This window comes from Artemia franciscana, chromosome 21 (assembly GCF_032884065.1).
Source record: "Artemia franciscana chromosome 21, ASM3288406v1, whole genome shotgun sequence".
Taxonomy (NCBI): Eukaryota; Metazoa; Arthropoda; class Branchiopoda; order Anostraca; family Artemiidae; genus Artemia; species Artemia franciscana.
In genome coordinates, this window is record NC_088883.1 from 4,185,149 (window position 1) to 4,201,301 (window position 16,153).

The 16,153-nt window shown below is 33.7% G+C and overlaps 1 protein-coding gene across 12 annotated transcripts in view; it reads left to right on the plus strand.

Moving 5' to 3' along the window:
• The window catches only part of LOC136040589 (coronin-2B-like), a 125,835-nt gene that overhangs the window by 31,065 nt on the left and 78,617 nt on the right, over window positions 1-16,153 (plus strand). For all 12 annotated transcript variants that reach the window (XM_065724837.1, XM_065724845.1, XM_065724844.1 and 9 more), the window contains exon 4: window positions 2,102-2,218. In XM_065724837.1, the coding sequence (XP_065580909.1) occupies window positions 2,102-2,218 (117 nt within the window). The remainder of the gene's footprint in view (window positions 1-2,101; window positions 2,219-16,153) is intronic.

The following is a 16,153-nucleotide window of genomic DNA, read 5'->3' on the forward strand; positions in this document are numbered from 1 at the left end:
ATGGGCATATTTATGCTGCCTTTTTAAACTATCGCAGTATTGTCTATCGCTAGGCTGACTAGGTGAGTATTTATCAACAAGAGCTTTCATTTGTTCTTTCCTGAATCTTTCTGCCTCAGCTGTTATGTTCTTGGCATATGTTCTCTTGTCATTCCTGGCAGACGTTTTCACTCGCTTATGGGCACATTTATGCTGCTTTTTTAAACTATCGCAGTATTGTCTATCGCTAGGCTGACTAGATGAATGACTAGGTCAGTAATTATCAACAAGAGCTTTCATTTGTTCTTTCCTGAATCTTTCTGCCTCAGCTATTATGTTCTTGGCATATGTTCTCTTGTCATTCCTGGCAGACGTTTTCACTCGCTTATGGCCACATTTATGCTGCTTTTTTAAACTATCACAGTATTGTCTATCGCTAGGCTGACTAGATGAATGACTAGGTGAGTATTTATCAACAAAAGCTTTCATTTGTTCTTTCCTGAATCTTTCTGCCTCAGCTGTTATGTTCTCGACATCTGTTCTCTTGTCATTCCTGGCAGACGTTTTCACTCGCTTATGGGCACATTTATGCTGCTTTTTTAAACTATCACAGTATTGTCTATCGCTAGGCTGACTAGATGAATGACTAGGTGAGTATTTATCAACAAGAGCTTTCAGATTTGTTCTTTCCTCAATCAGCTGCCAAGTTTCTTCACTAATCCGCTATTCCTTCTGTCATTTCTTATATCCAAGAACTTCCACTGCAGCATCTTTTAGGCACTCGGATAGTGATTTCCAAAGACAATCTGAACTTGTTTCGTCGGAGTCATCGAGGCTCGAAGCTGCAAACCTATTTTCTAGCGCAAGATTTTATTTTTGACGAATAGTCTTAACACGGAACTTCTGGATATCAAATTTCTTAACTGTAACTAACACTTTCTTCTCCACTTTGAACTTAATTTTGGATTTGGATATAACTAGTTGATGGTCAGAGAAGCAATCAGCTCCGCGGTACGCTCTGACATCTTCAAGGGACCTTCTTCTTCGCTTGCTGATGTTTTATATGATCGATCTGGTTTTGTGTGGTACCATTGGGTGATTTTCCTGGTGTATTTGTCGATAGTCTTATGGGGGTACCATTTACCTCCTACAACCATGTTATTTTTGACACAATAATTAATCAATCTCATGCCATTTTCACTGATTTCACCAAGTCCATGAGAACCAATCACCGCTGGCGCATAATCCTGATGGCAACCCACTTTTACGTTAAAATCACTACACACAACCAATATATCGTGGCTATGAACTTTATTTGTGACATTACTAGGCGACTAGTAGAAAGTGTCTTTATCTGAGTCGCTTGGTTCATTTGTTGGTTGGTTGGTTCTGATGGTTCATTCTGAGTCGCTTGTTGGTTGTTGGTTGGTTCATTCTGAGTCGCTTGGTTCATTTGTAAACTTCTACAAACATCATTTTTGACTGAGTAGTCGCAAAACGCGCTCTCAGGATACGATCGTTGATTGGTTCCCAACCAAGAAGGCATTTCTTTGATGCACCACTTAAAGCCAGTGCCATTCCAGCCGCTTTAATACACTCTTTCCCAGGATAAAGCACATGATAATACTCGCCCTCAAGGGTCCCAAACAATTGAATTCGTGTCTCAGATGGTGCAACCCTATCTATCCGGTACTTATCAAGAATTCTCATCCCCCCGGGCTCCCTAAGGCTATTATGCCATAGAGTCATCTCTTCAGTCCCTAAAACTAAGATTCAACATGTATATTCAGCCTAGACGTTGAACTAGGGTTAAGTCTATCATCATTGGACACTTTTTACGCGGCTGGTGCCACATTATTAAAAACAATAGAAATAAAGCTACAATTCCTATTAGCAATGCTATTTTCTTTTCTATAATATTTTTTTATTTATTCTTAGTCTATTATTTTATTTATTATTGTTATTTATTTAACTATTGAGTTTAATATTTCTTATTGTTTGTAATTCACATTATTTATTTTTCTGTATAATTTATTTTCACTTATTATTACATATTATTTATTTGATTATTTTATTATTTAAATATTATTATTATTCATTATTATTATTTTATTTTTTACAGACAGGAAGATTAGACTTTACAACTGGCCGAGTTGTTGGTCATTCAGGGCCTGTTCTTGACGTCAAGTGGAACCCCTTCAATGACAATGTTATTGCCTCGTGTTCTGAAGATACAACAGTAAGTTTTACGATTGTAGATAAGATTGGTAGATAGATAATATTTACTATAATTAATTAATCACACCATGAATACATTGTGCTAACCCCTTCACAGGCTCCTAGGCCTATAAAAGAGAAAAAGAAGAAAGAAAAGCAAAGCAAAAAACCAATCAAAGGAAATCACGATTGCACTGGTAGACTAATAAAGTTTTAACCAACTCAAGGCGATACCAGGGGGGGGGGGGTTAGGACTTAAAACTCCAGAATTTTTGTAAGACTTGAAAGACGTAACAAGATGCATATAAACACATTTTTGAATCGGAAATTCCCCCTGATAAAACTGCCCCTTCCGCCGAACAAAAAATCGTGGATACGCTCTTGACCACACTGCATAGTTATAATAATAACAAATGTGTTTTTTTAAGGAAGTTTAATTTGAGCTGGAGTTACCGCGGCTGCTGGCATTAGACTTACCCTCCAATGGATCCTCGTTAAAGGATTTAAAGTGAACTTATTCCAAACGCAGGAATTCTCACTTGGAAATAGGTGTGGTAACTGTAATTTGGATCCGACCTCATCGTAATTTATAATCAGAAAAAGTAATTGCCGTGTATTTCAAAAATGAGCGTGAAAACTCAAAATTGCATCATATTCAAATGAAATAGTTCTACTTTTGGAATCACCTTATCAAAAATTTTAGATCGAGCATGAACCGTTTCCTGTCTTAAAGTCAGAGATAACGGCATTTTTGCATGGCAATGCTGCTATATTTTTTCTTTCTTATTCCCATCTATTTCTTCTCTGCGCTCTTTTTATTTATTGCTTTTCTCCTTTTATCTACATTTTTGTTCAAGTGGTAGCAGCTTACTGGACGATTTTAGTGTGACGATTCCATTTTGCGGAAAAATAGCTCTTCCTGTCTGCTATTCATAAACCTGTTATGACAGTGTGAGAAGAAAGTGCCATGTGGCGCGAAAAAGAGCAATTCTGGAGTGTAGTCAGGGTACTAGTTAGAATACTTCTATAGGGATCCTGTCAAGGAGAATATTTTATAAAGCCAATTTTAGATGTCGTATATATCGTCATGCCAGGTGTCATATGGCTTTTTTGAAAAACGTCGTATATGTTTGACTGGGAATTGATCTAATTAATAACACTTAGACGAGTGGGCCGTTGGATATAATTTTATTCTGCCCATGTTTGTATTACTTAATTTTTTTGTGGAATCGTTTAGGCACTGTTTAGGAAAGACCTACCCAGGATGTTTTGTTAAGGCATGGAAAGCTTGGGGGCTTCGAGGGGGGGGGGGCTGATTAACACAACAGAGCACGGAAGGAGGGCTGTTTGCCCGACAACACTAGAACATTCGATTTGCAATCAAATGAACCCTTTTCTAAGTCTTAAGGACCTTCCATAAAATATGCCCATGTGAGAAGTTGATGGGTTTTGGCAGTGTTGTATCCAGGATCTTTTTTTGAGGGGGGGGGGGTACAAAACTCTTTTTAAACCACATCAAAAATTTGTTTATATTCTTTTTTGTTACATTTTTACGAGTCGTACAAACGTTTTTTTTTGGGGGGGAGTTTGACCCCCCCCCCTTTGGATACGGACTAGGTTGTTGCTCCAGGAAGGTTGATCGGCTGACGGTTTGTGAGTGATTACAGGTCCAGAATGCTAGTTAGAAGCTGTTTAAGATGGTTTCAAGGACTAGTTTAGTCTTAAACACAGTTCCATATTCTTTGATAGGTTTTTCAGCTTCGTGGCCCCTTGACGCTGGTAGATATAGTCCCTCTTTTGATAGGAGTTCTTTCCTTACTCAAAACTATCTGTTTAATTAATTGGTTAACATTTGATTTTTTTTTTAGCATTTAATTTTCACATGTATTTGACTGGAAATGAATTTTAAAAGATAAAACTTAGACAATTTTGGTTGTCATTTCAGTGTGCCCAATTTGTATTTCTTAATTTTTTGTGTAGTTTTTTGGGCACTGTTTAGGAAAAACCTACCCAGGATCTTTTTTTCAGACACGAAACAATTTCTGGGATGGGGGGTAACCACTGGAAACGTTATTTTTTAGTTTATTTAAAGTCATTAAAAAACAAGAAAGTGCATATTTAAAAGTATCTTTTTAATATTTCTGTGAGGAGGGGAGGAGGTGAAGTAAAACTTGGGTTTCTCCTCCCTTAGGTACCGCACTTTCTTAGATTAAATAAAAAAAAACTAGTTTTTTTTTAAAACTGAAAGTAAGGAGCGACATTAAAACTTAAAACGAACAGAAATTACTCCGTGTATGAAAGGGGCTGTTCCCTTCTCAACGCCCCACTCTTTACGCTTAAGTTGGACTCTTCCTCTCACTTCTACTTTATTAAACAGTAAAAAACTTTAGCGTAAAGAGCGGGGCGTTGAGAAGGGAACAGCCCCTTTCATACACGGAGTAATTTCTGTTCGTTTTAAGTTTTAATGTCGCTCCTTACTTTCAGTTTAAAAAAAACTAGTTTTTTTATGTAATTTCTGTACGTTTTTGAATTAATGCATGTCTGTTTTTGGCTCTCCGTACATAAATTATTAAATGAAATTTGAATATTAATTATTTTTTTGGCTAGATGGCTTTCTCTTAGTTTTGATCAGACGATATTGAGAAATAAAGAGTGGGGGAGGAGGCCTAGTCGCCCTCCAATTTTTTGGTTACTTAAAACGGCAACTAGAACTTTTAATTTTTAAAGAACATTTTTATTAGTAAAAAAATATACGTAACTTTAAGAATTAACTGACGTAACCAACTTCTATATTCTTATATTTTAGTGTAAAAGCTTTAGTGTAAAGAGCGAGGTAAAGACGAGGGGGCGAACCCCCTCATATACGTAATAAAAATACACAAATATAGAAGTTTGTTGCGTAAGTTAATTCGTAAGATACATATGTTTATTACTAACAAAAACGCTCGTAAAAAAAATCTAGTTGTATCTTTAAGTAACCGGAAATTGGAGGGCAACTAGGCCTCGTCCCCCGCCCCCTTTTTTTAATAAAGATCGTCTGATCAAAACTATGAGAAAGTCATTTAGCAAAAAAAAAAAAAAATTAAAACGGACAGAATTCTTCCGTATATGAAAGGGGTTGTCCCCTCCTCCACACCTCGCTCTTAACGCTAAAATTTTATAATTTTTTTGAAAAGTAGAGTTGTGACAAAGAGTCAAACTTTAGCGTAAAGAGCGTGGCGTTGAGGAGGGGACAACCCCTTTCATATACGGAATAATTTCTGTTCGCTTTAAGTTTCAATGTCGCTCCTTACTTGCAGTTAGAAAAAACTTGTATCTTTTATTTAATTTCAATTTAAATCCGAGCTATGTTGGAAGCTACTGGATATTTATACTATGAAAAGGATCGACAAGGATTTACAAAAAATAAGAGAGAAAAACAGGTTTAATTTGAATAAAGCTGTAAAAGAAAACAAAAGATGAAAAAATAACAACAAAATTTTGAATATTAAAAAAATCTGAGTATTTTGATTTGAAGTTCTGGAAGTGTTTAAAATGTAAGTTGTATTTATTAGTTTTATTTTTGTTGTTGTTATTTATTCTCTCGTGTGTGGGTTGTCTTTATTTGATTTAATTTAAAAGAAAAGGTTTTTTTTCTTTCGATTTTTTTTTCCGTTGACAAAGGCTCCTGGACGCGGAGTCGAGATTTTCTAATTTTTTTATTGTTTAAAATTTTGTCGTTTTCATATTGTTTTTGTTCCACTGCTTTATTTAATTAAAGCTCTTTTTTCTATCTTTTTCTCAAAATAATTAAAAACTCTATATTTCGTTTCATCTATTCAATTGGGTTATATTTATAATTGATTTTCTATTTCTTTCGTCCTTGTCGCCTGTCATCGCAAGTTTAGCTTTTCATCTCTTTATGTTTTTTTTTTTTGGAATTTTGATTTGTAAGAAATTATTGTAGTACTACTATTGATCTTGCATTTTTGTTTCCTGTAAACCTTTTTCTACCTTGTAATCCTAATTGTCATCTATTGACTGCTATATATTTTTTTTTTACATATAATAAACTTTTTTTTTACCTATATGTAAAATAAAATTTGTTGTTGTCAAAAATCTTAATTTGAGTCTCAAAAGACCTTGTTAAAACGGTATTGCGGTAAGAAACTCAGTGAAAGTGATAATTTGTTGCTTTTTATGCACATATGCAATTCCGATTTGTGATACTGATTTGAATGTGGGCTGACAGATTCGTTTTAAGTGGATTGCCGTTCGTTACACTGGATGCTTTAACCATTTTAATTTAAAAAAGATTCTCCCAAAAAGAACTTTTCAAAGAAAAGTAAAGGCCACAATAAAGCTGTCACAGAATATAAAAAATGGGGGGCACGAGCCATGGATGGGCCAGGGGGCTTCAATGACGGGCCAAGGATGGTAAAAATATCGTGCCTCTGAAAAAAACAAAACAAAAAACATTGAAGCCTTATGGCCTTTACTATAGTCAACGTTATAGCGTCGCCTCTGGTATGTGTGACGCGCATTAAGTGAACCCAAAAATAAGCTATATCAAAAATTGGTTCGATCCCACTTTCTAGGGCTATAATGAAAGAAAGGTGAAGATGGCCATGCCGCGCTTTACGGTTTAAATATATTTCCAAAGAGTTCTTTTTTGGTCAGCTATGTAGGACCAAACGAAAAATAGGTTGGCTTCGATTGGGCGTAAACAAGTCACCAGAAAAATACTAAAGGAAATCGGAACTTAATGAGATCGGTCAAGTATACTGACGCCAATCGAGAAGAGATCTCCCCCCCCATAGATTTTGAAAACTATCTTATTTGTGTGTTTTCATTGAAAAATCTAAAAAAATCAAAGTCCACTCTCCCTACTATATTTTGAAAAATACCGTGGTACTTAAGTATTATACTGACCTCACTGCTGTTCTTGATCTGTTTGAAACCGGTGTCTCGTGCACTCGGAGATTGTCAGATTAGCTTCAGTGAGTCAAACTATTATGCAGGTATGTTTTATTTAAATGTTTGATATGTAGGGTTATTTCGGTATTTAATATAATGCGTTCTGGGCGGCCTGCTTTCCATAATTCTCCGTTGTAGTTTCCATAATTTTGTTACTAAATTATCATATATTTATCATGTTTTAGTATATTTTATTAGGGTTAACCTTGCTTTACTTCTTGGATGTGGTCGGTATAATACGTAAGTACCAATACCTTATTTGAGTCTTCATTTTAAAAATTGGAAAAAAAATCAAATTCGCTGCCCTCTCTTACATTTTCTTGAATTGGTGCCACTGGCTAAAGTGTCTAGCTTTGAATAGATTGGTTTGGAATAGGAGCATGCGCAGTAGCGTTAGCCTCAGATGGCCTGATGCCCCAGTGAGTTGTTGTTAGTAATACTAATAGTAGTTGATTTCATTTTTTCTTGTGTTTTGATTTGTATTAAATAGTTTTAATAATACTATTGATTATTTTTACCTATAACCTACTTGGTTTGCAGAAATCTGACCAAAAAAACTTCTTTAAAACGGTTTTGCGGTTGTTTTTTAATTTTATAAATCTAGGCAATTCAAATTAGTGATGTTAATTTGATTGTGGGCTGTCAGATTTGTTTTAAGTGGCTACCCATTCGTTACACGTAGCTTTAACCATAGCCGTGTGACGTTTGAAATACAGTTGGCAGTTATTTGAAAGTAACAAATTACAACTATTTTTATGGTACGTAGAGCAAGGAAGAAACATGGGATGGTTAATAATGACTAACATAATAATCATATCTAATTAATAATTCGCATTCCCACATATTTATTTTTAACATGATATTGCCAAAATGACAGAAATGTATTATGCAAAACGTAAAAGTAACTGAATAGGATAATATGTGAATTCTTCAACCCTCTGACAGCTTGCAATAGGATCTGGAACACGCTCCCAGAGTTCATACGAAGCTGCCATTCGTTTGGTATGTTCAAAAGTTATGTTAGAGATTTTCTAGCTAGTAAATATTTTTTTTTCTTTTTTTTATTCCGATTTCCCTTGGAGTTGATGTCTCTGGATTGAGTCGGATATTTAATTGAGTTGGTGAAATCATGTGCAACCCCCTGCCTAGCTTGTCATTTTTGGGGAGTATTAAGGTGGGCGACTCAATTTTTTTTTGGATTTTGTTTATATTTTTTTGATATTTAACTGAATTATCTAACAATTAGCTGATTATCTAATTATATTAAAAATTTTAAATTTAACTGAATTAACTGAATTATCTGAATTATCTAAATATTTAACTGAATTATCTAACAGCGTTTCATAAATTAAAAAATAATGTTAAGTTACAAACTTTCAAAGAACCCATTGTATAAGTATAGCAGAAGCAGATATAAGAAAAAACGAAAAAAAACTAGGTTTACTTGACATATAACATGTATATAATATAGTATATGATAATTGACATATAACATTTAATTATTGTTTTAAGCCTTCTGTGAGAGCAATTTTTCTCGGAGGATGAGATTAAATTCAAGTAAAGATTTACTATGCGTTGGTGACTATTATGGCTGAATTGTTTTAATATAATTCCCCACAAGTTTTAGGACGTAGTATGTGTTAGAAACATTTTCTGCGTGGAAAACCCCCCTCTCCCTAAAAAAACCACATGTCCCAATTGCAAATGCTATGTGTAAACCTCTGTAGAGGAATATATAAATTCTCTATAGTGGTGCAAACAATGGGTAAATTGTATGACTTGGGCCGAAATGCACTTGGCGTTATTTACCGAACGTTATTTTTTGCCGTAGCCTCTTCTGCGCTGACATACTCCGCGGTAAACATTCTACCGTCGCAACATCAGTTGATCATTATAGATCTGATAGGTCATAATCAATCATAAGAAGATCATATTAATATAATAGACCTATTTAATAGATCATATGTATTTCTGTGTTTTCATTGAAAATAATTGGAAAAACGACAAATGTCCCCATTCACGTATTGAAAGATATATTTGTATGGATTTATTACACATACAGCCACGGGGGCAGTTAAACTTTAAGCTGTTCTAAAAACGAATAGGTCGAAACTTTCTTAATGTAAATTAATTCAAGTCTTTTTTTTTTAATAATGAAGAATAATGTTAAAATAGCATGTATAGTTTGGGGCACATAAACTGGATAAACACATTTTTCCATTTATGATTAATGGGCTTTGATTTATTTAGGGTCGATGTCAGGGGCTAATTTGGGTCCAAAACCCTTGATACTTCAAACTTTCTTGAATTTCTGGGAACTTTCTGAACAAATTATCGAGTCTTTTTTTTACGATTGTACCAAGAAAAGAAATTCTTGTATAACTTCCAATGTAGTTTTTTCTTTATCATATACCCTCTGCAAACACACTCTCATCGGCAGTCTTAGTGATAAACAAACACCGAGTATGTCTTCACATCTATTTAGTGCCATAGCGGCACCATCGCGGCATAGGCATTAAAATAAACGATCGTATCTTTTGCCGTTCGTTTACTGTAGTGATAATAGACGTTTGCATTGCTGCTGCCGAAATTGTTTTACCGAGGGTTTTGTTTTTTCAGCAGCCAATGTGTCCGTCTCAATGCTGTACTATAACCTCTAAGGACCGCTCGTAAAAAAAAGCCTCGGCAAGAAAGCTCCAAGTGTGTCTCAGGCTATCCGTTCCCCAGGGGCTGTGGGCGTCATTACATATCCAGAGACATATTTATTGGACGTAGATAATATCGAAGACCTCACTGCCTTTCCATGACGATAAATAAAAGTTCGAGTGAGGATAAATCCTTTTATTAGACAGTGTTAAATTTTCACAAAAAAATACTGTATATTTCGGTCACATCTGCAGCGACCGTCATCAGTAGTAATACTGATAGAAATACCAAAATATATAGTTTTTTTGTGAAAATTTATCAGTGTCTATTAAAAAGATTTATCCTCATTTAAATTTTGACTATCTCAAATTATTGAAAATGACTATCTCAAAATTGATCGAATATCTTTGGAGTAAAGGTACGTGGGAGGGGTCTAGTTGCTCTCCAATCTTTTTGGTCGCCTAAGAAGGGCACTAGAACTTTTGATTTGCTTTCGAACGATTCTGCTAGATCTTCTAGGACCATTGGATCGATATGATCACCCTTGGGGAAAAAACATTAACAAACACATAAATTCGCATTCAGGATCTTTCTTCCAGCAAAAATCGAAAAATTCCACATTTGTGTAGATAGAAGCTTGAAACCTGTACAGCATGGTTCTCTGATCTGTTGAACCTGATGATGTGATTTTCATTAAGATCATTGAATTTTTAAGGGTGTGTCCCCTGCTTTCGAAAATCATGCAAATTTTCTCAGGTTCGATGCTTTTGATGGTTAACATTAAACTCAATGAATTTGATATGTTTGAAACCAAACTAAAAAACCAATTCTTTTGATGTATCTATTGTTATCTCAATTCCGGTTTCTCGAATTTCGGCTACTCATGGGTCGAGTTGCTCCTTACTTACTGTTTGTTATCATGAACTGTTTAATAATTATTTAATGCATGAATGTGTAAGCACTTACGAACAATTCTATCTAGCTAAAAATTAAGTTTTATTCCTCGAATAAATTCTTAGTGTCATCAAAATCAATTTATTAAGCCGAAAACAGCGTCCTCTGTGTTTATAATCCCCTACAATAAGTAGGTCAAGTCCTTTTCAAATGCGCCTAAGTAGTGAAGGGGTTTCAGGTTTAAAGTTAGCCCTATCCCTTTGGACCCCGGTCCGGATACTTTTAAGCTTCTTCAAGACGCTGGTGTTATTAACTTTCTTCAATATTTAGGTGTTTGTTACGTAACAAGGTTTTGTTTTTTAAGAGATGATGCTGTGTATTATGTTTATTACATAAAAACTCGAGAGGGTTAGGAAAAATCCTTAGCAATGAAAAGGGTATTGTTAATGCTTCGAATAAGATCAAGGAAATCCAAAGGTGTCCAATAGGATATATATTCGGATATATAGGGATCTAAATTGAACACATTGTTTATTTCATTTGTGTTAATGGTGCTAAGTTTGACAGAACACTGCCATCAGGGGTAATTTCCCAATAGGTTTCAAATTAGCGAAATTAATGCTATACTCTCGTCCAATGGTTCGGCAAAGGTACGCTCTAAACATCCTATACCTCTTCGGACAATACGGACAATCTTAGGTACCAAACCTATCCAATGCAATGATACCATGAGTTTTTGCTAAAATTTCTTCAGTTACATCAATGTTCAATAGATTTGAATCTCGATTTAGGGATTACATCTTCAATTCCTACAGGGTCCTGTAGGATTTGTCAAATGATGAGTTGTAGAATGGAATTCCATTTAATTTACATACAAGAGATGAAAGTCAAAACATTTCAAATTATTTGAAAAATTTGTCCATGATCCTATGGTACTAGCACTATCCACAAAAGCCAAAGGAATTTTAAGGATTTTTGCCATTGATAAATGATGAATTGGTGTAAGTACGTGTATCCGTAACAATGTGTCGTTGATTTGTGATTGTATGCGGACAGAGAATTTTATATTATTTCCACTTGCTCTTGATATCTCAATTATCACAGCAACAGAACTCAAAACTTTTTGTTTTCGTGCTGAATTTTCAGTGTATTTTACACTAGTAAGAAAGTAGAATTCAGAGAGAGAACTGTTTTGATATATCTTTTGTTCTATCAAGTTTTTTTTTATGACAAGCTAATGAAGTTCTTTTCATCTTTTATCCATACCCTCTGTACAATTGACAGTTGGTGAAAGTGTTACATCAGGTGCAGTGCCAAGTACTTTTCGCAAAATAAAATTGGACTGAGCAAGTTGTAGCTATATATCAATCTTAATATTGGGAGGTAACCATCAAAAACAGGAGGAACAATACGGAATTCTTTTCGTAAGGTAGTGAAAATCTAATTTGAATTAATATTTCGGTCCTACGTTCAAGGCCCGTCCTCGGCAAAACATAAATATATAGAAGAAGAAAAACTTACAACAGCATACGACCAATAAAACTAAAATGAATTTTTTTTGAAACAGCCCCATTATCCTTATGTCAGCGAAGTTCAACCAGGACTAATTTGAATATTCATTCAAATTAGATTTCCACTGTCTTACGAAAAGAATTCCCTATCTTTCTTCTTGTTTTTGATGTTTTTTATGAAAAGTTTATTGTGGTCTTTGTCGCTAACTACATCTTACTTATGGGGAGCAGTTGACCAATGATATCTTTTATTTTATAAGATTAGGGAGTACTGGTTAAACTTCGCTTAAGTAAGGATTTTGGGACTGTTTTAAAAAAAATTCCTTTTATTTTTATTGGTCATATACTGTTGTAAGTTTGGTGCTTTTTAAAAGATGTATAAATAAATATACAATTGTTCAATGAGAAGCCCGTGGATTTCCTGCAAAAATGACATGATCTCACTAATGGTACCAGTGCTTCTACTATCGATTATATTATGTTTAAGACCAAGATCATCTCTCAGATTGTTGTTGAGAATAACTTTCTCATCTTCAACGGAGGAACTAATATAGATCTCGCCCTGTTCCATCGGATAATTTAAATTTAATGCACCATTTGAAAACCAGAGATTCGATTGATGGCACAACACAAATCTGTCATGCTACTATATTCATTGTCTGGTAATTTGACAAAGGGTTATTCAGCCGAGTTAATTGATTCTATCAATTCCTCGGTAACGAGTGACCAATCATGTGGTCTAACTTGTGTTCGATCTGAACGATCTTTTCTCAGGAAATCATAAGCATTATTAAAAATACAATCAACAGAAGCAACTTCATACCTTCTCTCGAATTTCATTGTGGGGGACATTTTTGTCAAAAATTCGCTTGATTTATTCAAATCATCATAGAGTGGGTCAGAGACATTGGACATTTATATCACAAAGAAATCTTTGGGCATTGTGAACGTCTTCAGCGGCAATCCAAGAATCAAAATCAGAGTTCGACTGTTTAATCTATTTTCTATTTGATTTATTTCATTGTTTCTAATTTTTTTTTATACTCGATGAAACCGCCAAGAATCTCTTCATCTTTCCTATCATGCAGAAAATATGTTACAGGCTTATTGTCTAAGACTTGAAAATTTAAAAAGTTCAGTGGACCAGGAGTAATTTTCGTTTTCATCAATATTACTTGTTCGATTGATTCGAACTTTATCAGCAACATTACGTTTCCTCTTTTTCACAACATTTTAATTGAAAAATTGTTTAAGGAAAATGTGAAGTGTTTTGTTACTGTGATGAACTTCAAGAGGACTAAGATTAGATAAGAAAAATGTGAAGTGTTCTGTTACTGTGATTAACTTCAAGAGGACTAAGATTGGACAAGGATCGATGAAGACATTGATTATAAATCAACATGATTTTATCTAAATCTTGAATAAAAGCCACAGTATTTTTCAATATACAATATCTTGAGGTTAAAAGCCGATTTGTTCTTATCAGTCGTTCGGTCTTTGCCGCCTTTATCGGACTACGACTAGGATACAGTATTGTATTATATTTGAATAAGCATTTTTGTATTATATTTTGTATTTTGAATAAGCTTAATTGATTTTATATTTGAATAACCTTTTCTACATGTTGATTAATAAATTCACTTCCCCGATCTCTTGGATTTTTCTATATGAATCTTTTTCAAAGATAGATTCAAGAGCTCTAGCAACTTCATCACCTCTCATTGAATGCAATGAAACGGTATATGCATATTGACTAAGAACAATGATTGCAAGTAAAATACACTTGTATGGTCTAATGAGTCATAAGATCTGTTTGTAAAATATGAAACGGGAAAATGCTTTAGTTTTTTGATAATGACTACTGCGAACTCCATGATTTTGATGAAGTATAGTAGTCGGGTTCATTCTGTAAATACTCCTTAGCCAAATTCTTTTCAACTTCAAGGACTCGAGCATTGTGGTGGGGGAACACCACAAAAACATTAAAAACATTATACGAAAAATATCAATAAGTTGACTTACACTATGATTTTTATCTCTCCCTGGCATGTTAGGCTTAGAAGGACCCGTAACTCCATTGCCATGGGGTTGGGGAGGCCCAAAAGAGGCGGCAACTCTATCTTCACCTTGCTCAGGTGGTACTAGTCTTGAAGCCCCCACAGGTTCACTGCCATGGAGCTTGGAAGCCCAAGGGTTATATTCTCACTACTTTGCATCAGAGTCAAAGGGACCGCAGAAGGGGTCATGTCTTCGCATGCCCTTGTCGTTTTTGCGGGATGGTAACATTGGTTAAAGTTTTCCTTGAAAATAAATAAAATTCAAGTTTTTCATGGTGAGAAAATACATCTTATTTGATCATTTATGGAAATTAGTTTTTATAAAAAAGACCTATATGGTTAAAATATTTGGAAATATGTGTACATTTAAGAAGCATGGAATTTAGCCTTCAAAAAAATCCCATTGCCCCTACCCACCTCGACAAGGCCCAAACAAGAAAAATACCTGAAAGATGCGGGACTATGGGGACAAACATTAGCAAATGGTGTGTAACCGTAGAATAACGAGTGGAATCTAAACTTTAATAGGGATTAAATGCACTTCCCGAATCTTATAAAGGGGGCGAGGCAGATGTAGGATATTTAACAGAAAAATTTGAATTAGCGAATATCGCAGACTGTAAACCTTTACTTTGGGTTTTTAATCTTTCAATAGTATTGTAAATGAAAACATTCTTCACGCGTATTCGGTTTTTGAGCTACAAAAGTCTTATATGAGAGCGTTTAAATGTACCGGAAAAAACTTCAATAAAAAGAGGAAGCAAGAATAAATTTCTAGTTTTATATATACATATATATATATATATATATATATATATATATATATATATATATATATATATATATATATATATATATATATATATATATATATATATATATATATATATATATATATATATATATATATATATATATATATATATATATATATATATATATATATATATATATATATATATATATATATATATATATATATATATATATATATATATATATATATATATATATAATATATATATATATATATATATATATATATATATATATATATATATATATATATATATATATATATATATATATATATATATATATATATATATATATATATATATATATATATATATATATATATATATATATATATATATATATATATATATATATATATATATATATATATATATATATATATATATATATATATATATATATATATATATATATATATATATATATATATATATATATATACCTCCTGTCTTAGCGACGATTTTGCTACTAATTTCTAAGACGAATTTAAATCTGGGACCGCCCCCCGGAAGAATACCCCTCAAGTAAATCGACCCCATGGAAATGTTTCCATACACACAAAATTGAGCAGCCACAGAAAAAGTACAAAATAGGTATCTCAGAATAATCTCAGAATATCATCCTAGTTTCATCATTGTACCTCTTATTTGAATTCGAGTTCAATAAGCCCTGCATAATAAAAAGCATGGCTTCAAAATGACTGCATAGCCCGTACGTATGGGCAGGAGGGGCTTTACACAATAATCCAATACTATGCTTAAAATGTTCCTTGTTTAACTATTTATTTTTACCATTTAAAAAAAATCTTGTCTACCTCACTGGATCTATTTTAAATATAAAACGCTTTTTTACATAACTATTTTACTGGTTTCAACCCTCAAAGCTGAATTGTATAAGCCGTCATTTTACCTCACAAAGTAAGTATTTGGCTTAAATGCAATAAGGCCCCCGTTTTGCGCAATTATTGAACTGTAGGCTTTACGTTAGCCACTCACTGGAAACTAATCCTGCATCTGACAGCGTGCTACAACGTTTAATCCCAATATACCTGCTTATGGAAATGTTATAAGTCTG